This window comes from Macrobrachium rosenbergii, chromosome 20, assembly GCF_040412425.1.
Source record: "Macrobrachium rosenbergii isolate ZJJX-2024 chromosome 20, ASM4041242v1, whole genome shotgun sequence".
Taxonomy (NCBI): Eukaryota; Metazoa; Arthropoda; class Malacostraca; order Decapoda; family Palaemonidae; genus Macrobrachium; species Macrobrachium rosenbergii.
This window is the reverse complement of record NC_089760.1, coordinates 27,291,106-27,317,543: the sequence shown is the minus strand read 5'-3', so window position 1 is coordinate 27,317,543 and position 26,438 is coordinate 27,291,106. Positions and strand designations below refer to the sequence as shown.

At 41.0% G+C, this 26,438-nt stretch overlaps 1 protein-coding gene and 1 pseudogene across 1 annotated transcript; both read right to left on the bottom strand.

Annotated features, from left to right (window-relative positions):
* Positions 1–3,760: 3,760 nt before the first annotated feature.
* On the bottom strand, positions 3,761–16,028 carry LOC136849168 (uncharacterized). The gene is made up of 2 exons (XM_067122268.1): positions 15,889–16,028; positions 3,761–6,654 (listed from the first exon to the last, which is right to left on the bottom strand). The coding sequence occupies exon 2, from the start codon at positions 6,543–6,545 to the stop codon at positions 5,028–5,030; it is 1,518 nt and encodes a 505-aa protein (XP_066978369.1). The 5' UTR covers positions 6,546–6,654; positions 15,889–16,028; the 3' UTR covers positions 3,761–5,027.
* Positions 16,029–17,121: 1,093 nt separating this feature from the next.
* Positions 17,122–22,845, bottom strand: LOC136849167 (carboxypeptidase B-like; annotated as a pseudogene).
* Positions 22,846–26,438: the final 3,593 nt, after the last annotated feature.

Below are 26,438 nucleotides of genomic sequence, written 5' to 3'. Positions count from 1 at the left end.
TAGTCTCCCTAGGGAAACAAACTTTTCCAGTGAGGAAATGGTCCCCAGCAGACTCATCCACTCCCTCACCGAACATGTTTCTTTCCCTAGGAAGGCTAGGACTTTTCCGTAGCACAGCTGTTGACGTTCCGGGGACGGAAAAGCCCGAAAAGCCACTGAGTCCATCTGAATCCCCAGATACACGATGGACTGTGTTGGGGTCAGGTGTGACTTTTCGAAGTTGACCAGCAGGCCGAGTTCTTTCGTCAGGTTCAAAGTTGCTTGTAGATCCTCCAGACACCTCTCCTCGATGACGCCGAATCAGCCAGTCGTCCAAGTAGAGCGACACACGACGCCTGTCAGATGCAGCCACCTTGCTACATTCCTCATGATGACGGTGAAAATCATGGGAGCTGTGGACAGGCCAAAGCAAAGAGCTCTGAATTGATACACCTTTCCCTTCAAGACGAACCTCAGGAACTTCCTTGACTGAGGATGTATCGGATGCGATGGAAGTACGCTGGCGTCCTGAAGGTCGAGGGATACCATCCAATCCCCTGGTCTTAAGGCTCCTAGAACAGACTGAGCCGTCTCCATCTTGAAAGTTTCTTTCACGACGTGGCGGTTCAGGCTGCTGACATCCAGCACAGGTCTCCAACTTCCCGACTGTTTCGGGACCAGGAACAGCCTGTTGTAGAAGCCCGGGAATCCAGGTCTAAGACCTGTTCTACTGCTCTCTTGACGAGCATTTGCCGCAGCAGGTCGTACAGGATCTCTTGTTCTCTGGACCGTACGACGGAGAGAGGTCCAAAGGCGAAAGGCTTAAGGGAGGGGGAGAAAGGAAAGGGATCTTGTATCCTTTCTCTAAAACCGAAAGGGACCAACTGTCTGCCCCTCTCACTTTCCAGGCCTCGGCAAACGCAAGAAGCCTGGCACCCACCGGTATCTGGAGGAGAATCACATCACTTCTTGCCCCTACCTCTAGCAAGGGCTTTTCCTCTCGAGAGGTTCTTTCCTCGGGAAGAAGGCTTTGAAGAAGATCCGGCACGAAAGGGCTTCTTCATCTTGGGTGACTGCTGACGGGTTGACGTCGTCGAGGTCACGGAACCGCAGGGGCGCCGATGACTGTGCCAACAGGTCCTGTGGTCTTCTCTTGCAAGCTTGCAGCGATGTCCTTACCATCGGCCGGGGAAAAGATGACTAGAAAGGGGAGCAAACAACAGTTCTCCTTTCTGTGCCAAGGAGACGGACTTCGTGGCGAAACCGCAGAAGAGAGACCTCTTCTTGAGCACTCCAGTCGCAAAGTGCGAGGCCAATTCGTCAGAACCATCTCGGACCGCCTTGTCCATGCAAGACAAGATGCTCGAAAGGTCCGACAAGGAGATCGAGTCCTGACTCCGCGACTTAAGGTCCAAAGCTCCAAGGCACCAGTCAAGGAAGTTGAAAACTTCTAGCGTCTTGAAAAGGCCCTTCAAAAGATGGTCCATCTCCGTAAGAGTCCAGGGAACCTTGGCCGTCGACAGATGAGACCTCCTACTCGAATCAACGAGAGAGGCGAAGTCTCCCTTAGATGAGGAAGGAAGACGTAAGCCTAAGTCTTCTCCGGTCTCATACCACATCGCCGCTTTACCCGAGAGCCTTGAAGGGGGAAGGGCGAAAGAAGACTTTCCTTGAGCTTTGCGGGAGTCCATCCACAAATGGACTTTCTTGAAGGCCCGCTTAGTGGAAAGCGATTTAGTCATCTTCAGAAATCCCGGGCTTTCCTAGACTTAGTCGAAGTCAGTTGAGAAGGAGAGAGAGAGGTACTGCCGGCAGAAACTTGTCGGGAAACAATTCCTTCAAAAGCTTGACGAGAATCTGGCCTTAATCTCTTCTTCAGACTCCGAGTCCTTGAGTCTATCTCCAACATCGGGCGGGGAAGTGCAGAGAGAAGTTGGAGAGGAAACACGCCGCAGGGACCTCTGCTTGAAGAGGAACTGGCGTGCAAAGCAGCAGGAGAACCAGGAACCACACGAGAGACGACAGCAACGGCAGGTGGAGCGTCTTGAAGGGAGTCATGAACGTCTATCGGGGCGTCACGTCTGGCAGCATGACGAGCTTCTTGAGCGTCCAATCGAGCGTCACGTCTGGCAGCATGACGAACGTCAGGATCGTCCCTTAGAGCGTCACGTCTGGCAGCATGACGAACGTCAGGATCGTCCCTTAGAGCGTCACGTATGGGAGCCTGACGAGCGTCATCAACAAAAAGGTGAACGTGACGTCTAGAACGAGAAGGGAGGGGAGGACGTCCTGGGGTGACGTCAAGACGGTCCTCCTCAACACCCTCCGGGGACGAGAGTCTAGAGTTCCTTCCACGACGAGCAGGCGAAGCAGACGAAGGTGACGAACGAGGAGCAGGAGAAGGAGAACGCCTAGATCTCTTCACTGGAAGTCTAACATCCTTCCGACGAGTACGGGACCTGGACTCTCTCTCTGCAATGAATGAGGAGAGTTGCTGCTGCATGGAGGCAATAAGGGTCCTCGTTGGTGACGCCTCTCTCTCTGGAGAATTACGTAACCTGGAGGAAGAGGGACGAGGGGACGTCCTAATCCTCTTCTCTTGAGGAGGGAGAGCTCTGTCTCTGGAGCGACTTGGGCGCTCAAACACGTCTTCTTCGGATGACGCCCTGTACTTCTTTGCGGGGGAACGATCCACAAACTCTGGCGAGGAGCACAGAGTAGGAGAGAGAGGACGTGAAGCGTCCTCCTCCCTAAAGCTTCTCTTAAGAGGGCGAGAGTCTACCTGACGGTTCCAACCCCTGCGTGGGGAGGACGTGTCAGAAGACGAGAAGCAGTCCTTCAGGACACGAGCACGAGCTCGCGCCTGGGCAGCCTGGGAAACGTCTTCAGGACCTGCCGAAGGGACGCCAGACCGGTGGGGTTCCCGTCACCCTCCCTTCGGCTTTCGACATGCTCTCTCCCTGAGTCCTGGGAGTCCAGCAGAGAGGTCCAGGCCTAGAGGCATGATGGGGCGGTCTGACGCCCCCTCCACTACACTGGGGCACTAGTCACTTCACAACACTTTTCTTGGAGAGCTGACACCTTAGATTCTAATGCACGAATCGATTCCATCATGGCGGAAAGCATATTAGTCTCCACTGGCACGATCTCAGGGGCTGGAGACAAAACCACAGGGTTAGGTTCTAAAGGTACAGGGAGTTAGGGGCTGACATCAACACTTCCGCAAAGAGAAGCACTCCTGGAGGAAGACCTCCTCAGTCGATCACGCTCCAACTTCCTCACATATTTATCATACGCTCTCCATTCATTTTCAGACAAAGAAGCACATTCATCACACCTATCATTCAACATGCATATATGCTTCAGTTACAGTTAGAACATACAGTGTGAGGGTCAACCGCAGCTTTTGGCAACCTCACCTTACACTCAGACATCACACACACACGGTAACTAGCAGAGCTAGACCCCGACATAATGATAGTCTAATTCAAAACCAAAGAAAAGTCAAAAAAGCGTATGCCGATCTACCGATCCAAAGTCAAAATACCAAAAGACAATCAGATACTTAAGCAAAAAGCAAATCCTATGACGGAGGTGCAGACAACAGGTGTTGACAACACCGGCGACAGAGAAAATCTGAATAGAAAATGGGAATGGTTCCTGATATCCGCCTCCCAGCGGCGGGAATGGGTACTAACCACCTGGACTCCCCACTGCGTGTGTCGTAAGTTTTGTGAATTCTGTCGGACTTCGGAGAATACAGCTATATATATATCTGACAGGTAAGTTTCATGAACAAAAGCATGATTACAGACAAGTAGATTGTCCCGGTATCCTTTGAGCATGGAGCGGAGACCTGTTGCATGTGAACAATGTGCGCGCGTGCGTTCAGTCCGGGGACCATGAAAACACCAAAGGAAAGGGGAGCGCTGGCTTAACCTGGCATCTTTCAGGCAAAAAATGGGTAGAAGAGAGGGGGTCAGGACAAGGTACTGAGCAAAGTGCTAACTCAGTAGGATCTGTGCCTGCCTTGCTTAGTCCAAGTGACCCAAGAGTGGCTTAACACTCACCTTCCAGAGCCTGGGAAGCTATCTAATTTGAAATCCTGTGGGACTTCTTCTGAGAGGACTTCTTGAATTATTTTTTCTAATCAGAGAAGGATAAAGGAGATGAAGACAAGTGAGACCCGTGTCAGCCCATGTATAGCGAATGTGACACCCGGAGGTGGACAGACACTACTGCCTGCCCAAGCTGGCAAAGCCACTCACTCAAAATCCTATAAGACTCCCTGTGAGAGGTCTTCAGGGACTCTTCTCCTTTTCTTCCTACAGGAGGATGATAGAGGAAGAGGAGGAGGAAGGGGAAGAAAAATCGTTGTGCTTCCTCTTCCTTACCCCTATCCCACATCTTACTTTCCTCTTGAGAGTTGTAGCTATGGTCACTGCTGCTTGGGCTCCCACTGGGAGAACGACAACTACTGTAAGTTCAACAGTATTGAGCACTTAGAGGTTAGAGCAACAGCAAATAGTAGCAGTCCGAACAGTAAGAGTAGGTATACTGATCCCCCACATCCCACTTGTAGCCCCCCCTCAGCTGAGAGAACTGTACATGGAGGCTGAGTAAGGGGGTGTTCATTTTGAAGGAAGTGGCTGGATAACATTTTCTATCATATCCCTCTACTGAAAACTTCCCAAAACAGCAGTAAACTGAGTAGTAAACAGTGGAGATCCACCTAAATGGATGGCATGAATGTTCTCTACACTTGCTAACGTTCTTCATACCTTAGTTAATGACACTATTTCCCTGTAAAGAACAGTCAAAACAAAAAAACAAGTTCAAACTTGGCAGTCAGTAGGGCTCAGCAAGAAAGTGTTTGGTGATGACAAGTGAGTGAGGGGTAATCTCCCACTCAACCCCCTTAACCACCATTTATGCTAACTACCTTGTTACCAAGTTTCAATGACTGATTCCAGCTCACTCTAAGGAATACTTCTACCTAAAAGATGGTTTGTATTCCCACAGCAACAATTATCTTTTATGATACAGTACTATCTTTTTCTAATTTCTTCAGTCCACATATTTTGAGAGAAAATTCCAGAATTGCTTGGTGACACAATATCTTCTTGATCAACCAGACTAATATTTGATAACTGATGCTGAACATGCTTAGTAAGTTCTATTTCTTGTGATGGATGTAATGTTATCCCCAAACACGATAGTTTTGGTAAGACATCAGCTATCATCTTTGCTACTGATAAAGACAAATGACTCATAACTGGCAATACAAGGAGTGTTGTTTTTTTCCAGCCACCAGACTGCACAATAACTTTTAGGGCTTCTTCTAGATCATGGACAGTTGCCCAAGCACAATATACCTCACGCAAATTTTCCATGTAGGTGTTCAAGAACTTGAATAACCTCACTGATATGTTCTGTTGTAACTCCAGCTTCTCTACTGTCGGGAATATTGATTCAGTAGTCTCGTCTTTCACAACTCCATCAAAACCAAAACTATACATTTTCAGTCCCAAAGTTTTTAAATTAGTACAAGTTTGACTGATTAATGTTATATCACGACTTCCAATAAGGTGAGCTGTAATTTGAAGATACACCAACTGAGGGCCAAAACTAGTGAAATTGAAATGATTAAAATTGCAGCCACTTGATACTGTCATAACTAAAATCCTAAGCTTAGATAATGAACGTAGACAGTTTCCAATTAGCTTCTCCTTTCCACATATCACATATAGTGTTAATACTTCAATATTAGGACACCAAAGAGGCATTATTTGCATCAATGTATTGCAAACAGCAACTTCAGGATGATCTAAAAATATGCACTTAACAGGAATAATTCTTTTACGGTAACTGGTTTGGTAGAGAAAGTTTAATGCATCACGCAACAAATATTCTGAACAAAGCACTTGTTCTATCTTGGGCAATGACAATAAAAGCAATGCAATTCCACTTCCAAAAAATCCTAGTCTATCTTGAAGACATGAATATTCATCAGTAAAATTGGAAAACAAAATTCTTCTAAGCTTCTTACACTGACATAAGTATGAAAGGCCTGTATTGGTGATCGTGTTCACCATACCCTCCCGAGCATCAAACACTTCTAAATTTGGGCAATTCAGCCCAAGCACTGCCAGAAGTTCATCATCAACAATGCATCCAATGTCTAAAAACTGAAGATTGCTCAGCTGTCCGAGGAATGGTAAGAAATTAAAACACTGGCTTCCTTCGATATCACCAACTTTCAAGTGAGTAACAGAGGATAATTCCATGCATTTGTTTTCACGCCATGAGTTGATAACAATGTTTATGTTGGAAATAGTTACATGTAACTTTCCTTTTTCTAAAAGGACAGGTAAGAATATTTCAGTCATATAAGCATGCCTTTGATAATGACAAGCATGAGCAATGTCCATTAAATGGGGTGCAGCATACAACAGGTATTTGTAAACTTGCCGAGTGTGTTCGTCAATATCTTTCCTCCTTGTGAGCAACCTCAGCATATGGACAACAACATTAATACATCCAGTTTGAAGGCTAACAACCTTCATGACTGCTTGTGTGGCCTAACGCCCCTTGGGCTGACTTCGAGGCTCGCAATGTAAGCTACCTGTTGCTGCACACATAAAAATAACTCTTCATTTTTGTCAAATACAGCACCTGTAAATGGGGATGACTGTGGGTTTAACCATTTTTGATAAAAACACATTGATACTTATAATAACAGAATGTATTAAATAAGCAGGATGCCAAAATACTTAAGAAAAATATTTACCTGACAAACAACTTCTTTGGCACCCTAAGAAAAAACTGAGTTTCTAAAGCATAAAAATTAACTTTTTCATATAAGCCTATCAATCATATTGTGCCCACTTCTCAGACACACCATCTTTCATTTCATACAAGCCTATCAATCATATAGTGCCCACTTCTCAGACACACCATCTTTCATTTCCCTGAGAGATGAAAAGTGATCATTATACTGAAACGTGTGGCCTCTGGCACCACTGATAAGTATAAATAACCTTCCTCATGGTTCATGTGGGCTGGATGCAAAACAGTAAGTGACTAAGGAATGGGAGGTGGGCACACTACAAACAAGATCAATGGTTTCACATGAAAAAATTATTTAGTTGTTTTAGGAACTAATGTGTTTCATCACAACCCCACCAATTATACTGTACCTAAAATAAAAAATTTCAAGTAACTTGTATTTTCCCTTAGTATACATACCAGAGTTTTTCCCTTAGTATACATACCAGAGCCTTTTATGTACGAGTATTCCTCACCAAAAGTTAGAATCGGTCACTGAAACTCTGTAATAAAGTAGCTAACTGGTGGAAAGAGGGTGACTGGGAGAAGATCCCCACTTACGTGCCATCTCAGTGTGTGTGGAAGGACACCAAAAACACATCTTTCATATCCATTAAAATCAATGAAGTTGCCTTCTCTCAAGGAATCCAACATGGTCAGTGCAGTTTCCATTTTGAACTCAGTCTGTAGGATGACCTGTTCAACAGAGAGAAATTGATGACCAGTTCCCATTCGAGGCGACTTTATAAGCCTGGATATCTGTCATCTAAAACTTCAACCACATTCTTCTCCAATATCCTCTTCTAGAGCTTTAGGAGATCTTTGAGGGTATGGCTGGAATGGTACCAGTAAACAACAGGGGAGGGCAATGGTCCTTGAAAAGCAGTCTGTAACCGTCCTGAAGGATAATGACTATCCTGCTCATTGGCTTAACAGGAATCCTCTACTTGTGATAGCTGGAGAGGAGAACTGCCGACTTCAGCGTCCCCTTCTCCTCCTCTTCCCCTTACCTCCCTTCCTAGTTGGAGATGGAGAGTGAGGTTGAAAGGGTTAGGAAGGCTTCTTAACCTTACTAGAGGAAGAAGTCCGGGTTACTTGTCTTGGTTTTATGGAAAGGAGGCCCCTCCTGACACTGGACACACAAGGAATGGCAGCTCCTGAAGACTTGGCTGGGTTATGTTTATTTCTCATTAATTTCTCTAATACCATTTACTCTATCATCCATTAACTGAATTCGCCTTTCTCTCATAAGCTTACAACAACAACAAATTTTGCATGAAAATAAAATAAGGTACTTTGATGGATTATTGCCAATACTGCAATGATATTTATTACTACTGTATTTAGTTATTGCATTTAAAATTTTTTGCTGATCACTAACCTGCTTGTCTATTCATCATTAAAGCATGCATACATATTGTCATGTTAAACACAATAAATTTTTTATACTTTTATTCAAGGAAAAATCCACACTTTATATGCCAGCAAATGCAGTCCTTCCTCAAAATTATTAAGCTCACAAAGAGCCAAACTATCTCTGTTCCAACTGTACTGAAGGGGTTCTGAAAGAAGAAAAACCCTAAGGTTCTAACATATTCCATAAAGCAAGACTTAGTCTCTCCTGAAAGGCAGGCTAACTCCAGTCTGCCCTAATGAATGCTCTCAGACCATGGACACAAACAATTGGAACTAGCAATACCAACTGCTGAATAACAATCAGGGATAGATTTGTAACTGCTCAAGGTCATGGCCCACAATCCCATAGAATTTCTTATTAATACAATGACTTTTGTAGCACTGTACAAGGTGTGATCATAACATATCGGGACTGTTGCTATAGTAAAGGAGCTAAAATACACAGAATGAGGCCACTTGGCACAGATTTACCTTGACCCCCACCTGTGCATGCACTAAGTTATTAGCGTCCTTGCTTACTTCCCCTCTTTACAGCAGTGCTTGGAAGGAACGTGTGTAGTGTGTGTTGTCGCACTGACTATGACGGAGAAAGTTGAGCAGTGACTCTCCATCAAATTTTGCTAAAAGCTTGGCGATACCTGTGCACAGACCTACGCAAAGTTGCAAGTGTATGGAGAGGAGTGTATGAGCTGCACATGAGTGCAAGGGTGGTTCAGACACTTTCAAGATGGCCAACAAAATGTCGATAGTGACGAACGTTCTGGGAGACCTGCAACCAGCAACCAGCAGAGCCAAGAAAAATATTGCAGTTGTGCATGCAGCTGTGGGGGGAAACCATCGTGTCACCATCCGAGAGTTATCAGTGGATGTGCAGATTAGTTACAGTTCATTTTAGTCAATTCTCACTGCATTCAGTTGACCAAAAAGAAACTCAGGTTTCAGATGTGCAAGATCCCCTTAATTGCATCTATGACCCCAAACCAAGTCTCGGTCTTTGCAGTGGAAGACCCTAACCTCTCCAAGACCGAAGAAAGCATGAATGAATCGAAGCAATGTGAAGACACTGTTGACCATTTTCTTCAACTACAAGGGAACTGTTCATCATGAGCATGCTCCACCTGTTCAGACAGTAAATAAGGAGTACAACTGTGATGTGATGCAGCATTTGCGGGATGTTATTCGTCAGAAAAGGCCAGAACTGCATGCGACTGGTGAGTGGCAGTTACACTATGACAACGCATCGCCCATTCAGCACAGCTTATGCAGAAGCTTATTGGCCAAGCACAACATCCCCAGGTCCGACAGCCACCGTATTCCCCAGATCTTGCCCCTTGTGACTTTTTCCTCTTTCCAAAAATCAAATCCCACTTGAAAAGAAGATTTCTGGACGTCGGGGAGATCCAAGTTATTGCGATCAGGCAGCTGCTGATTATCCCAGAAAACAAGTTCCAGGAATGCTTCCATCGATGGAAACAGTGCTGGATAAAGTATGTGGCTTCCGAAGGGGACTACTTCGAAGGAAATTAAATGCCACAATGGTATGTGCTGTAGTTTTCCTTGTATAGCAACAGTCCTGATACTTTATGATCACACCTCATATATCGGTCAAAAACATATAAGTGACTACAGGTGAAACCTTACATGCACTGTTATACATGTGAACAATGGCTTGGACAAACCAGGAACATCCCGAGTGCCAGCACAATCACATGCATATTACTCATTATGATACTTAGTGGAGACATAATGTAGTGATCTTTTGTGCATGAACCCTCTGCTGCATGCACACAACCTGGAGATCATGTATGCGTACATCAGGAGTTCTGGACAAACCAGGCTCTATCTGAGAGTTCACATCACAAGCATACAGCCAAGGATGACTTGTGGATGAAATGGAAAACAAACACGAGCATAACTGTGAATTCGCACCTCCGATATTCAAGGTAAACCACAAACTGAGGTACTGTAAAGCCTCACATAGGCTATACAAATCATCATGGCAAAGTGGCATGCATGAATCCAGATACTGGGCATGCACCAAGCAAGAAGGTAGTGCTTACTCTACCACACACTTAGAAAGAAGCACAGGTACATGAGTCACAAACAGTCTGCCTAAAAGATTAAGGGTACTGAGCACACTAGGAAACCTGTGTTAATGTTGCTGCCCCTAGAAGGGGTAAGGCACTCATTTCTTGTGAGAGGGCTTCCTGGATTTTTCTTTTTCCAGCAAGGGGAAGAGGAAGAGTTTGACAATGGGGAACAAAAAGAAGAGTGCTCATGTTTCTTCACCTTACTTCTTGCTCGTGTCATACCCTTCTCTTGCAAAAACAGTTGCTGTGGTTGATGCCTTGGGGGCGTCTCCCACAAGAACAATGATCACTAATGGAAGCTAAACAACACTGAGCTCCCAGGGGACCAGCAACAGCAGGCAGAGCAGTCAATTTAGTACGGCTACGTGGAGGTGAAACACACTCGTACGTAGGGGTCTCAAATATGGAGACCCAGCATGCACACCTAACTCACCACTAGATGTAAGTGTGTGCAGGTCACTCTCCTTCCCCATGCATACCCATCTCTCTGCCAAGAGAGCAGCTAATGAAAGGAAGAAGTGGGGAGAGGTATGGGAACAAGGAGTGAGGTCCATCAGTGGTGTCAAATGGGGAGTCTTATGCCCTGATGACACCAGCAAATCCTTTCCAGCCTTCCTTCTCTTATTCCCAAACTTTTTCCACTGCAAAGACCAACTTATCAAGATCCCAGGTCATAACAGCTGCAGATACTCAATGGAGCACACAAAGTCACACACTCTTATCCATGGTAAGGTTAACAAATACTCAAAATAAAAAGTTCCAATCTGGCAGTCAGCAGGAGTGCAGCAAGAAGTCTTCACAGGACAATGGCTGAAGAAAAAGTGCTTGGTAACATCACATTGAGGAATGCTCCTATACAAAAGGCAATGCTTTGTATTACCAAAGGAACTATTGCAATACTGTATATGAATAAAGTCGAAAAACTGAAGTTCCTGATTTCTTGTGAGGGTCCAGTGGATCAATTAGAGTTGTACAACATCCATACAGTAAAACAAGAGGTTTATAATTCTGGTACTTTGCAACTGAGTACACATCAATTAACCATTCAAGAGAGACTGAAATGATCATGACCTAGGATGATTCCACATCTCTTGAAGATATGTAAGGTATTTAAGGTATGAGTAAAGAATGGATTAAAAGGATTAATAAGAAAAATGTATAGTGCTGTACCTCCAATAGCTGTTAAAATTTGACCTGCTGGAATAAATCGACCCAATAAGGATATAACCACCTAATCATACTTGACATCTATAAGGTAAAAACTTTCTGAAATCTTAATGTTTCCAAACAATCACTCTTATCTGAACAGCCTTGTCTTTTGATATGCCAGGGAAGGTTAAGTACTTGCCCTAACCAAAAGAAATCATGGTCCTGAAACCTGGTCTCTCCACTAACCTACGGATAGGAAAAGTCTGTTACTGTCACTTCTTTGATGTAATATCCTCCCCATGTAAAAGCAAAAGGTTCTCAAAGAATGAAGAAGAAAAGCCTCTGTATCAACTATGGCTCATGACACAGCAGGAAGAGCAAACAGGACAATGGTACAGTCTTAAGTACACCACAGACTACACATGTTCAATCACCTGCACATTGCTCTACTCAGCTAACATATCTTGAGTATACAAATACCAAGGGGATTGTTTTTTGTTTTCACAGGATGGTCATGAAGGAAAGATTTGGGCAGAGATCTGTAAGGCATTCTGTGCGAGCACAGAAAAGTTCTGCACATTATTCCTATTTCTGTGGGTTGCAGTCTGGGTAAAAGTAGATCAAAGAAAGGTATTTCTAAGTATTAGCTCTGAACCTGTTTTTACCTTGGAAACTGGTTTTTTCTACACTCTTAGGGCTGCTAAGAATTGAGGCGAGTTTGTTTATTGTCGGCCAACTGTTATTTGGCCCCTAACTCTACTCAACAATAAAGGGGAACTGTGGGAATTCGGGGTTTTGGGTGGGGGAGAACACAGAAATGGAGCAGACATATTTACGTTGTGGAAGCGTCCCCTGAAGGAGGCAAATGCCAGGGAGCCATCCATTGGTGGGAGGGAGCAGCTGAAAGGGAGGGAGAAAGTTCGGTATTATTACAGTTTCGGTCAAATTCGGATATCTAATATTTTTTTACTTGCTATCATATATTTTTGTCATGATTCATACGAAATACTTACTCGCATCTTCCGCAAATTAAGAGTTACGGAGATATTTGCCGATGAATATTGTGCCTTGTTGTTATCGCAAGGATGCGTTTATGCTGCCATGTCAGTTTTTCTGCTGATGCATTTTTGTTTTTTGTCAATGTATTGTGGGTACAAATGCCTAATCGTCTTTTGTTTTTCGTTATGAATTATAAGTACGGTACAAATGCTGAAACCTGATTGGTTGCTTTGTTTCAAGAATATCCAATTAACTGCGATTTTGGAATAAGCTGGCTTTCTACAAAAGTGCGCTTCAGTTGACTGCCATGGATTCCGTCGTGCACGTCTGCAGTGGGTGTTCTCTGTCTTACTTTGAGGCTATTGGTCGTTTCCATGGACATTACAATGGAACTCCACAGGTTGTGAATACCTTTCTTCGTGAACATTTAGTACTACGGACAAGTGTTCAGTGTCCGAAGTGTGAATCGCCTTTGAAAAGGGTAACATTGCAGTTTCGGCCGTGAATTTCACCGAAACTGTAACTAGACGTTAGGGGTAAAATTTCGTTCCCTGTAACCCTGTGGCAAGCGGCGCAGCTCAATATTACCGCTTGCCAGAACATACGAGCTTGCAACAATATTTTAAAATGTGCATAAGCCGGCGAGCGCGTTGCACCACCCAAACTGAGAGCGGTACCCATGGCGGCCATGTACCTCTAAATCTAACCATTTGCGGTAGAAATAAAGGTCAGATTCGTTGAAAGTACACTATTTAAGCTAGGGAAAATGTAATTTTATATCGGAAATGTGAATTTGACCGAAACTGTAAATTTACCGAAAGTTCCTCACATGCCCCAACAGCAGGGGAAAGTGAGGAATGGCTCAAGTGGGGGGGTGGGAGGTGGAATGCGCAAACGCAGATCGCGTTGGGAACAAGAGTGAGTAGCAACGAAACAGTGGGGGGGGGAACACCACACTGCCTGGTAACAGGCACAGGTACTAAGAACGTGTGACCGACAAAAATAAAACACCACCTCCGGTGTTTGTATACTCAAAGAGACACCACGGGTATTTGGCGAGAAATGGCAGTTTCTTATAGTATTTTGGTTGCTTATTTACAATTCAACGTTATTTTTTGGCAGTCGGTTGTAATTAACCTGTAATTGTCCCCTGAAGTCCATCCAACAAGGGGTTTCCTAACGCGATCTTCACAAGACAGAGCACGGCTACGTCTGTTTCGAATGGTTCATATCCCGTCTGGCAAGTGCAGTACCTTGGAAACTGGTTTTTTCAACACTTTTAGGGCTTCTGATACTGGCGGTGCATTTATTTGTTGTCGGCCAAATGGAATGTCCCTTCGCCGTGTTTAGTACTGGCTCGGGGGGGTGGGGGGAGTTACCCATACGTTAACAAGTTATTGCACTTGCCAGACGGGATATGAACCGTTCGAAACAGATGTACCGGTGCTCTGTCTCGTGAAGAACGCGTATGGAAACCCTGGATTCCCATCGGGGTCCCCATTACCGTAGGATAGAGTTCAAAGGTAAATTGTAAGTTAATTACAGCTGACCGCCAAAAATTAACGTTAAACTGTTAATAAGCATCCAAAATACTATAAGAAACTGCCATTTCTCGCTAAATACCTGCCGTGTACCTATAACTTAGTTCTACCCCACCTCCTTTACCAGCAGCCCTAAAAGTGTAGAAAAAACCAGTTTCCAAGGCAAAAACAGGCACGGAGATGTACTTAGAGCTCGGGTTTCATAAAATAATCTGGAAAAAAAAAACACAATCCAGTACACTATGAAAAGAAGCCCCAACGAACTTACCTTAGGGACTCCCAGCCTGCAGCCACTGAGGGCTAAAATTGCCCCCCCCCCCTTTTTTTAAAAGGCCGTGATCTTGATGCAGATGAATTAACATCTCGTAATTGCCGTAACATACGTTAATTTCCCAGTAGCTGACAGAGTTTACACAGGAAATGGCCAAAGGTGGCGTGTTACAGGTTCAAAGGAGCGTGCAGCAAGGAATCAGCTGGTGTACTGATTTGAAACGACTTATGAATTGTTCCAACACAAACAGGCGGGTGCAATAGTTGGAAAGACTTCTGAGGGTCGTGTATGAATAACCCCCACACCCACCCCAACGACGGGAGAAACTTCTCAATTCCTCCTGAAACCCCTTTCACCGTGTTTAGTACTGGCACCTGGGGGTTCAAATGTATTTTGCCGTATAAATTGAAACTTTAGAAGGACCAGAAACAGTAAGGAGTCGGCCTCTGTACCAAAAGCTCCCCTATAAGATTGCGCATGCGTGGCAGCACTTGAAATAGCAGTAGTAGTGGCAGTTTTTGTCTTTGTAACGGCTACCTTTGTTGCCTTGTTGCTTCTATGTTTGTTTGGGGGTTTTTATTTTTGTAGTGCTGTAAACAGTAAAGTTTGGGTGTTTTCTCATTGCCTGTGGTCTACCCCACCCATAACGCCACTTTCCCTAAGGGTCCCCCAAACTGTAGGGTAGTAACACCCCACCCATAACCCCGTATTCCCATCGGGTCCCCTAGCTTGATGGATGGAGGGAGCAAGTCACCTGTCGCGGTGGTATACCCAACCCATAACCCCGCTTTCCCATCGGGTCCCCTACCTTGTTGGTAGGTTAATTACAAACGTGCGACAAAAACTGAAGGTAAATCCATAATTAGCAACCAAAAAACTGTAGAAAAAGTTAAGTTAGAAGGAAATCACTGCCGTGAAGCTACTACTTAGATCTACCCAAAGAAATTTCTACCTAACCTAACTTAGCCAACCTATCCTAGTGTGCCAGGGCGTGACTTGGTCATGGAATAAGCCCCTTTAGACCGCCCCCGCCCCCGAACATGACACTGCATATAGAAGAATGACAAGTGCACATTATTCCACACTAGGCTATTACCAGATGCCTTAGCAAGACTTAAGAACCAGCAAGTATCTCCTGTTCAAAACACTGAACTAGGGTAACCTACCCAATCAGGTGACCCCCTGCAGCTCACGTACCCGGGAACTTCTAAAAAGTTATTAGTTCACAAACAGGTGAACAGGAATACCCCAAAACTCACCAAGCCTATCTGCCACCATTAACAAATAACTCTCGCAAATCAAGCTTTCACAAAACGTCATTCATATCTAAGACATAAATCTGTATTCTCGTAGGAACAACTGGTAGGTAAGCAATCACTAGGCCTGTATTAGTTTTTAATAATAATTCTATTCTATCCAACCCCACTGGACTAAGGTCCAGGGCTAGGCTACGGTGGGGCGGGCTAGCTTAGTCTAGAGGTCTAACAGTGACAGTAAATACCACCAAAGTTGTAATATGCATAGAAATACGGCCACAATGTTACTAAACTGTATAGTTGGGCTTAAATTCTACGTTAATTTATAATAATTATTAATAAATAAATTAATTGCTTACATTTTTCCAGCGATTTACCACAAGACCGTCAAGTTTTTGTATTTGCTATGACAGATTTACTTCTTCTTCTTCTTTGCTGTCTGGATACAGAAGTGGTAACTCGTTCGACCGGTGGCCATGGTTTGACCCTTTTGACAGTTAATTAACTTGTTTGACACTTTTGAAAGTTCTATTACAGAATTTCTGGAAAGTTGGTAAGTGCAAACGGCCAACCTAAGGAATTTTACATTAATATCATTAGAGAGAGAGAGAGAGAGAGAGAGAGAGAGAGAGAGAGAGAGAGAGAGAGAGAGAGAGAGAGTTAATTAGCTTGTTTGACACTTCTGACGGTTCACATTTCTGTTGCTGAAGTTTACTGGAAAGTTGGTATGTGCAAAAATAAGAAGTTTTACATTAATAGAGAGAGAGAGAGAGAGAGAGAGAGAGAGAGAGAGATTTTTTAGTTTACTTGAGAAAGAAAAGTTCACATGAAAGCTCCTCGAAAACTATCTTGGAAAAAATGCACATAGAATGTTAATTACTTTGCTAATGAGAGTGAATACATGGTGTCTACTAACACGGGTTACCTAACAAATTTCGATAAGAAAATGGTGAAATATGTTTAGCACACGTCTGCCCGTAAGGCAGATACGGGATACTTAATTGTGACGAAATAGGAGTGTAGTTGGAAGATGAATTCATGCACAAGTACGGTTTAGCAGCGCTGGCAACTTAATCCCATCAGCTCATAAAATTATTTGTTAGTCTACATTCTACTCAAATCTTAAAAGCAACATAATATCTAGCCAACACCTGTCCCATGGACTTGAAAATCCCCCATTTCATTGTTTTTATTTCATACGGTCTTTGATAGCTGAGTCTGTCCAGCTACGAATATTTCTCAGAGATTTGAAGACCTTATGCTGTGTTCATTTATATGGCACTTTTCAGCAGTTTCAAAGTGATATGCCTCTTCTTTAGGTTAACTGCAATTGACAATTGCAGCCTCTGACAAAGTGTAATCCTCTTCGATTAAAGCCTTCAGCACTTCTGAGACTTTTTCCTGTTTCATATGGGGATCCCATACTCTCTTTAGGCAAGAATACCACTGACATAACTGAATCAGAAACATTTCCTTCTCCTGCTCAGTCAAATCACTACTAGACTGTTAAGGAATCTTTGTTCCCTTCATAAAAAAGAAGAGACTTAAGTGTCTGTTTAACAGGATCAGTAACATAAAAATAAACAAATATACAGTCGTTTATTATTTATGAATAACAAAACTCGTCCATAATTCTGTGAGAAAATCGTATTTATTGTTTATGAGCTTTAATTGCGGCTATGATACCAGCCCATGTCTCCTCTCCAACGGGAAGAATCTGCTCAGGAGGCAGGAAGAACCCGTACTCACCAGTATCCCGCAGTTCGAGAGCAAAGGCAAACTGAACACCTGCACTGTCGAATAACCAGTCAATACTGCCACCGGCAGCCTCGTCTATCAAGGACAGAAGGATAATAGTAAGTTGATACATACGGAACTTTATTCTCTTAAAAGAATATGTAATAGTCTAGCCTTTTGCTAGCATACTTTGCAGAGACCAAATATTCTTACTGTCTTTATAAAACCAAAAGTGGTAAAATAGTTTATATAAGTTAGTTTAGAACTATAGATTCTCCTGTTCATGATTTTGGGTCCTTGCTTTTGAATTCCGGATTAAATGGTAACCTCCTGACTTACGGGAATGATAAATTTCCATATATTAAAACGGTTTGCTCCATATTTAATCGGTAACAGAACACTGGTCAGCGTTTGAGGGAGATATGCTATCCCTCATCCATTTTTTTTCTCTCTACGGTTTTGGCTGATTTTACCGAAATTTACGATAAGTGTAAGCGGGAGAGGGCTCTTTACCCCATCCCCTAACTTAAGGCAAGTAGAAACATTTACAGAAATCATAAAAAGGAAAGAGATGCACCTGATACACTACGATGTACTATAAGCAAAGGAAGCCACAGTAAATATTTTGATTAAAGACCAGTGGCATTGTTTTCTCTATTATGATTCCTTTCATGCCCATGCAATTAAAGGGCTGTTCAGACAACTGTGAAAGTTATTTTAATGTCTTGATTGATGGAAATGCAACTTTTACCCGAGGAATATTAAAGATGAACCAATCTGTAAGCAAAGTATTGTTGCTGCCATTGTACGTTTTTCTTTTGGAAAAATGCTTCACAACGTTCACCTCAAGAAAAAATATAACATGGAATCTTCGTAACTTTAGAGATAAAGCTGTGGCCTCTTCTTTAACTAAATTACTTTCTTAAGCCTGAAACGAATCTGCTCTATTTTTTAAGATGAAATTAACTACCTTCAGGAGTTAGGTCAGAGTTAGGTCACCAACATTTAAATATACTTACATATAATACCAGCAATGTTGCCGTAAGTGTACTCTGTTCCGTGGACAGCAGTCAGTGCCTTAGCACCGATCTCAGCAATACGATACTTTTGACGGAAGAAGAAAATCATATTTCAATTAGATTGACTATATCACCTGTATTTAATGAGATGGCCTTTAAATTAACGTTTTAAAAAACCTTTTAACTAACGTATTTTCTAATTTAAAACCGATAAAAGAATTAATCCAACATTATGGGGTTGGAGGAATAGTTTCACTAGTACTGGTTTCCTTTAGAACTAACACAATTGAAGAAAGGTGCATGATAATTATGTGCATGATAATTATAAGTAATACCGTTATTCAATTCAGATAGTACACCAAATCTAGATATCTTTAAAATCCCAGAGACGAACTTTAATGGCGTTCAGTATGTCAGTGAGGGGAAGTAGTTGAGTCTACTGTAGATCTGGATTAAATTTCGAGCAACCACGATTTCAGCGTACAAGAATTACCATGATTTCAAAACACCAAAAGATAATAACCAGGGTTGGGGGGCGAGGTGGGTGAGGGTATAGCAAAGGACCAATGGGAAGGCCTAAAAACATAAACAAACATATAAAAACAACGTGGATAGTAAGATATGTATTTACCTGATCTTCATAATTGGCAGGAAGGTCTTGGGTGTACCCATAGGGGGTCATCCACAACTGGGAGTAGGCATGAATTGTTATGAACATGGAAACGCGGCCGCCCAGCTTCAGGACGCTGTCACGGATAGCAGATGACTCAGCTTCCGAGAAGGCGCAAGGTCCTGAAACATAAACAACACTTCATGTCCACAGAACGAGGAGACTAACAGTCTTATCTGGCCCGGGTGCAGCTTCTATGGTGTATACGTAACGTTTCACAATCCCACATATACTGTTGGGTAAATAAAAAATCAAAACACATACACACACACACGCACACAAATGTCAATCTTTTGAGCGGTCTTTCACGGCATTTACTTCCAAAATATGGAATTTTCTTCTTCTTATTATTATTATTATTCCAAAGATGAAGCTTATTCATAAAGAACAAGCCTACAGGGGCCATTGACTTAAAATTCAAGCTTCTAAAGAATATGGTACTTATTAGAGGTAAGAGAAGGTAAAGGGAAATACGGAAAAAAGAGACCTCACTTACTAAAAAGAAAAATCAATTAATAAATTAATAAATAGGTAAAAATGTGTGAAAATGTAAGAATAGCATTAGGGTAGTAATGCATTTGCACAATTGCATCTTCGCTTGAACTTTTGAAGTTCCAGTTTCACGACACTCTCAGGGAGACTGTTCCACAGTCCAATGGTGTGAGGAATAAAGGACCTCTGGAACTGAGAAGTTCCACAGCGAGGCACATTTACTGCATATTGCTACTGCTGTTCAGCGAGTCTGGCTGCTCTCGGCAGGAAAAGGTTACCAGGGATCAGTTGTGAATATGAAAGAGCTCTATTAAGATACAACTTATGAAAAAGTGACAAACAAGAGACAATCCGTCGATGGTCCAAGTCATAACTACTAATATTAGGGAACAGAAACCTACCACCACGAACCACTCTCTCTAAAAGAGATAAATCTCTGTCAGTTTGTTTTCAGACAGGTTTGTCAGCAGGAGGTCTATTAGCTAAATTTTCTAGCGTGGCTGGGTTTGTTATAGGCAGGAATCTTTGTCTATGTCTCTGTACCATAAAACTACATACTGTATATCCCACAATATACAAATACTTCTGTACGGACAACTGATGGACCGGCCAAACTTTACCATGGTAGATTTCAGAGCAGGGGTTGTCTGATGTTCCTGGACCTCCAAAATCAGAGTCAAAATTCCTGTTCGGGTCAACGCCATGGCATTTGAAGAATCCTTCATAAGGGACTCTGTTCTTGCGCCACAAACGATTCTGGATTGAAAATAATAATAATAATAATAATAATAATAATAATAATAATAATAATAATAATAATAATAATAATAATAATAATAATAATAATAAGAGCTGAAATATAGATGAATTGGATATCAAAAACTTATTACTTCTGTTTAGTTCATCTACCAGATAGTCTTTGCTTATGTTGTGTTATCTTCTATCAAAAGCCATATTTTATATTCTGTTTTTCATCAAAATTTTTTCTGCCAAAAAGAAGACTTGCTGTAATATCATATAGACAAACAATTAATTATTTAAAAAAGAAATAAAACTTAAAAACACAAAGAGGTAGAATAACATCTACAATTTCATAAAATTAATTTGAATTATTTTCTATAGTTGAACAGAGATTTAAAACAAAAGCAAGTTTTAGCTTCATTGTAAGATAGTTATAATAACGAACTCACGCCAGACGGTGACCAAGTATAAACATAACCATCTGGGTTGGCTACAGTCATGATGTGGAAGTCATATTGATCCAGGAGGAATCCGTAGTTTCATCTTTACCAACACCGGAGGTCAGTTGGTCTAAAGATGTACTGGCAAGTGGAAATCGCCACCCATTCGCGAGAGTGGATACCGCAGTCGATCCAGATCACTTGTTTGGTGCCCTCACCTCCTGTAGATATCTGAAAGAAGAGAGAGGAATGCTTATGGGAATTATTTTCTTCCCTTTAGGTAGGCAAGAATTCTAGTCCCATATGGACGACTTTTTTTTATAGAAAAGATTCTGATAAATATATATATGATACAAAGAATAATATCAGATATAGTTCAGAATTTGGCATTGCTACATTTTCGAGATATTCACAAGGTGACTGACTTACCGCATTGACTCTGATTTCTCTTCCCTCGTAAGTCTTGCCGGCGACGTAGCTGGTCACCAGGTCTGGAAACTTGGTTTCCACTTGGTCTAACATTCCGTAAATCTGGAAAAATAGCCCACTGAATATCATTTGAATGCATTTGGATGCTTCAATGTGATATATATATATATATATATATATATATATATATATATATATATATATATATATATATATATATATATATATATATATATATGTACGTGTGTGCGTGCATGTGCATGGGCATGTATAATATATAAATAATAATTCTAATAAGATAAATAACGTCCACAAGTAACTGACCTCACAAAAATTATCTTCCGGGTACAGAGCCAAAACAGCAAAAAATATAAATAAATAGATAAATAAATAAATAAGAATAAACCAAAATATACTTTATATATACTAACGGTATCTAATTCATGGTAAGCAGTATGGTCGAAATCCCGACTCTGTTTCTTGGGAGAGTTTTGCAGAATAGTTGCCTCTTCATCAATCAACCTGAAAGGAAGAATAATATTATAAGAGGTGGCTTCAGAAGGTGTCAGTCTCTCAGTTCTCAACCTGACTGCAACTCACAATAGTTTTCTAACTACCAGGTACATAATTCTCTTGGTAATTGGCAAGGACCAGTGGGTTTTAACGAAAGGAACATAATTGAGTATCGAATCCGGCTCTTTTTCGCTGGTGAAGATACTGTCCTAGCCACTAGACAACGAATCTACTTATGTATACCTACTGTATATTCTTATGCTTTCGGATATGTGTAAGTAATCAGTGTGCATATATTAATAAATATCTAAGTGTGCTTGCAAACCTGGTGATGCAAGCGTGGAATAGTTAAAATAAATTTGAGAATGTTTGTGGAAGTGACAGATGACAGATGGGTTCATAAAGATACTGTATATATCATGAAGATGATGTTTGTTATGTATGTTTTGAACGTGGTATCCTGGCAGAGGGCATAGCGTTTTCTATTAATAACCTACTTTTAAGCTGGGCTCATTAAAACGCAGATGTCTGTCACCGAAAGCTATCATAAAACCAAAGAAAAACAGAGCACTCAAGTTGTAGGCTAATCGCCATCATGCAGAAATGAAACGCGCCTTACCTTTGCACATCTTTGATTTTGATCTTTGCCGGGATGCCTTTCGCTTTGATGATATTAGTGAAGGAAACTGCTTGTTTGGATGACATCATGATATCCACTGGAGCACCAAGGATTTTAGAGTCGGTCCATTGGTCTAATTGCAGTTTTTCGACAGCCCGGCGGATAAGCGCTGAGTCTTCTTCTGTTTGTGGGTAAACAGACACGACCTGGTACCTGTCATGGGACGTAATCATCAAAATTAGAAGAAATTCCTTTGATGTCAATGGCCTAGGCGTTTCTTCGGGTTACTTGAAGCGTATGTGAAAGATATGAATAAATAACAATACGTAAGTTTGCAGGTGTCGATTGTTAATCTTCTCTATTTGGCTAAAAGAGTCGTCATCATTATCTCAGTGTTGTAAAGAACGTAAAGCCAATTTAAAATATAAGGAAAATACAAAGTAGTTTTTAAAATGTTTAAACAGCAGTCACCCCAAATATTTTTCATAAGTTGAAGAATATGTATGCACAGTACTCTTTTATTTATAAACTTAACCTACCCATGATACTTGGTAGCAGCAGCTGCCACTGCCAGGCAGGTGAAGAGAAGAACTCTCATTTTCTTGCGTCTTTGGTCTCGCTGAAAACTAACAGACGGTTTTAAGAATTCTACCTTATATACGACCTCTTTATCTTTGCGGTAGAATTTCCCAATTGGAGATGGACGTCACATTCGTTCAGTTAGGATTTCCCTTCATACTTAACCCAGATACACATGAGTAGACTATGCTTAGGACGTAATGAACTTTATTCCCATTCAAATATGCTATCAAGAGCAGACTATGCAGATCAGACCAAACGCTACGGAAAAGCTAGGAAAGATTTTACATAAAGAGACCGATAGAGCCCCTGGTAGAGTGGGAAATATTCCTTGGCACCAAACCAACTTTCCATTTAAATACTTAGCAGAAACTAAGAAATATATGGTTAATGTGAATGAACAGATTAGGCACAGTTGGTATAAGTATGCTACTTGGCTATTGACAACGCGTGGACAAGTGGAGGATCCTTTAATTTTATTACTGCAACGGGAGTTCTCCAAAGTAGTAGGCATGTTTTATTTCATTTCTTTTACAGGATTGGTTATATCTTATTATTATTTTTATCAGTGCCAGGGGATACGTCTTTGCTCATGCTGCAATGGCAAGTGTTTTTTCAAACGTGTTGCTATGGAAGTTATTTTACTATGCGCTTTGGGAAAAGACGTGTTTCTTGGAGTAGGGGAAAACACGCACTTCATTTTACTGCAAGTTTACGTATATCCGGAGGAAGGTTCTTATTATTTCACTAAGGAGCAGATCCAAGTGAAAGGTTTTGTTATCCTTCAGGTAATCCACAAAGCTTAACCGTTATTTGTCATTAGCCTGGGACTTCGCCATGGAAGGAAAATCAACGCCCTCCCCAAGCGAAAATCGAGTATAATGACCAGCTGAATAAATTTTGGGAGCCTGAGTGAACGTGTCTTCCAGGTTCAACTTTTAGAAAATCATTAAAAATTCAATTACGACCAATGAGGATGTAATAAGTTACCAGCAGAACGCAGGAAAATGAAGTTTAAGGTGATTCCCGGGACAATTCCTAGGAGGGGAACAATGTGTAAATGTTATAAGTTCGCTGAATGTGATTTTTTTTTTTTTGTTCTGAATATTATTATTATTATTATTCAAAGTGACTGGCTCTTAGCACTGAATGCTTATAACACAGCAAAAACGACATTATTATTATTATTACTACTATTATTATTATTATTTCTGGAGCATTCTCATCGTTTACATTTCATCTTGAATGTTCGCTATTGTTTTATCCTTGGTTATCCTAACGTAGATAAGAAGCCTTATATAAGATCTAGGTTAATCCCATATGTTAGTGTACAGACATTAGGGTTATTCCCAGTTCATTTAAAGAAAGCTAACCTTCACACACTGAAAATGACACCTGTGTCATCTGCCTTAAGGGCGAAAGAGGGTGTCGCATATGGAGGCGTTCTCATCGACTTAATCAGTGTGATTCGTTCGTGACCTCAATAACATTAAACGAAAAGCTTCTCATTTTTTTATTTATTTCTTAGTAACAACTAGGATATCGTAACTTTCCTTTCTTTAAAGCCATTTTTATCGAACCATACATTTTTTTAAGTATTTCTAACTGTATTGAAATGAAATAATTCCCATAAGCAATTTTTATCAAATCATAAATATTTGTATTTCTAACTGTATTGTAATGAAATAATTTTTCATGCTTTCCTTTCTTTAATGTCCTTTTTATCGAATCATAAATTTTTGTAAGTATATCTAACTTTACTGCAATGAAATAATATCTCATGCTTTTTTTTTTCATGATTAACCTTAAGATTCATTTCTTACAAAACAAGACAGACAAAATTTTCAATAACTACCAAGTCTAACTTCCGTTTTAAGGGGTGAAGATTGTGCCTTTCTTGAGAAAGTCATCTGCGAGTGCTCTCATGAAGAGAGATTGGTGTAAGCGTTATACGTATCCCAAATTATGTTTGGTGAAAATAAGGAAGATAGTGAATATATCTCGTTTTTAATGTCCGTCAGTTCCTCACAGCTTTCCGGATCACTTTTTAATCAAAATGCTGTGTAAAAACCGGTTAATATACCGCAAGTTGGTGATGAAATAATGTAGGAGAAAGTAAACCACTCAACTATAAAAAATTTCCGTTGAAAGTCTGCGCAAAATCTAAATCGACTGATTGATTGTTTAACTAACATCGTAATCCGACGTAAAAAGAGGAAATAAAAAAAAGCAGCCTTCCTGTGAAAAACTTGTGCAATGCAGAAGGTAGAGTAGCCATTATTTGGAATCCTAACGATAACAAAGTGGTATGGAGAGGGCAATGCACATTACCAGTGCTAGCGGTTTACATCCCACAAAGATAGCAGTTGAATAAAAAACAAATTCATGCTCCTGATTCTGGAATATTTAAGTACTTTAGGAAGTTCCAGTTTTATACATTTATCAATATTAATGGGTTACTTTACTTAATCGTTAGAAGAGGCACTACGAAAAATAATTTCAAAATTATTTCAATTATAAGCACAATAAATGCTAAAAAAGTTCTCGGTTAGATGCCTAAAACTGTGGAAAATATTAATGCCTAAAACCGAGGAAAATATTAGATGCCTAAAACTGAGGAAAATAAAGTTCATGCACATTACAACGTCAAAACAGTTTTGTTTCTCAACAGCTAATTGTTTACATAATTTTTAATGTTATTATTACAAATTCACGCGGTTGTTCTTGCTCAAATAATAATACGTAATTATCTTCGGGCGTTGGAAGATAGAGCTTTGGAATGGAAAACACAGCAGGACCATGATGGAGGAACGGAAGTTACAAAGTGTAACTGTTCACCGAAGTGCCCAATTCCACAAAGTCCATCCAGGGTCTTTAAATAGAATGTCTACATTTTACGTCCTTCAGGAGCTCAGCAGTACTTGGAATAGCCTCAGGTTTCCAATAAAAACAAGTAGTTTTAATTATATATTTCATTATGATTTACTCATATACTCATAAACACTCTAGCACTGTATACAGAATTTTCCCTATTAATTTAATAAAAATTACCATAAATCTTATTTTTCTTGACTGATATAGAATTGGGAATACACGCAAAAGAAAATCTAATGATAGGTTATCATAAGGATGATTTTCAGGAAATATTTCTCACACATTTTATTTTAAAAGTAACACCAGATTTTTATCATATAACCTTTCAGTAACGTTTGCCCTAGCTACTAGTGCAAACAGATGTAAGCATGCACATAAAAGTTCATGCAAGGCACAGTACACGTATGCGCGCGCACAAACACACGCCCACACACACACACACATAAGTACAACACATGCCTACGTTTAGAAGTATACGCTGATTGTACCTGAAATACAATAAATAGGTAAAACACGAAATACGAAAAACTCATTTTCTCCAAGCCCCAAACGCAAATAACAAAGCAGTTCCATTACAAAGAGGAGCCAAGTTTCAGAAAAGTCTACAACTACCCTGAAATACTTCATTATCTATTAAAATCAATTAATTTCAAAGAAATCTGTTTATGTCAGCATATGGCACATTACTATTCTGTTATATAGTTCATTATCACAGATTCTTTAGTTTAACGTCCTGATAAGCCAGTTTCATCATTTCCTCTGAATAGTGTTGAAAAATTAGAATGATATTTCAAGC

Coding starts and splice junctions, on each gene's coding strand:
- LOC136849168 (XM_067122268.1), bottom strand. CDS start 6,545: ATGAAGGTTGTTAGCCTTCAAACTGGATGTATTAATGTTGTTGTCCAT.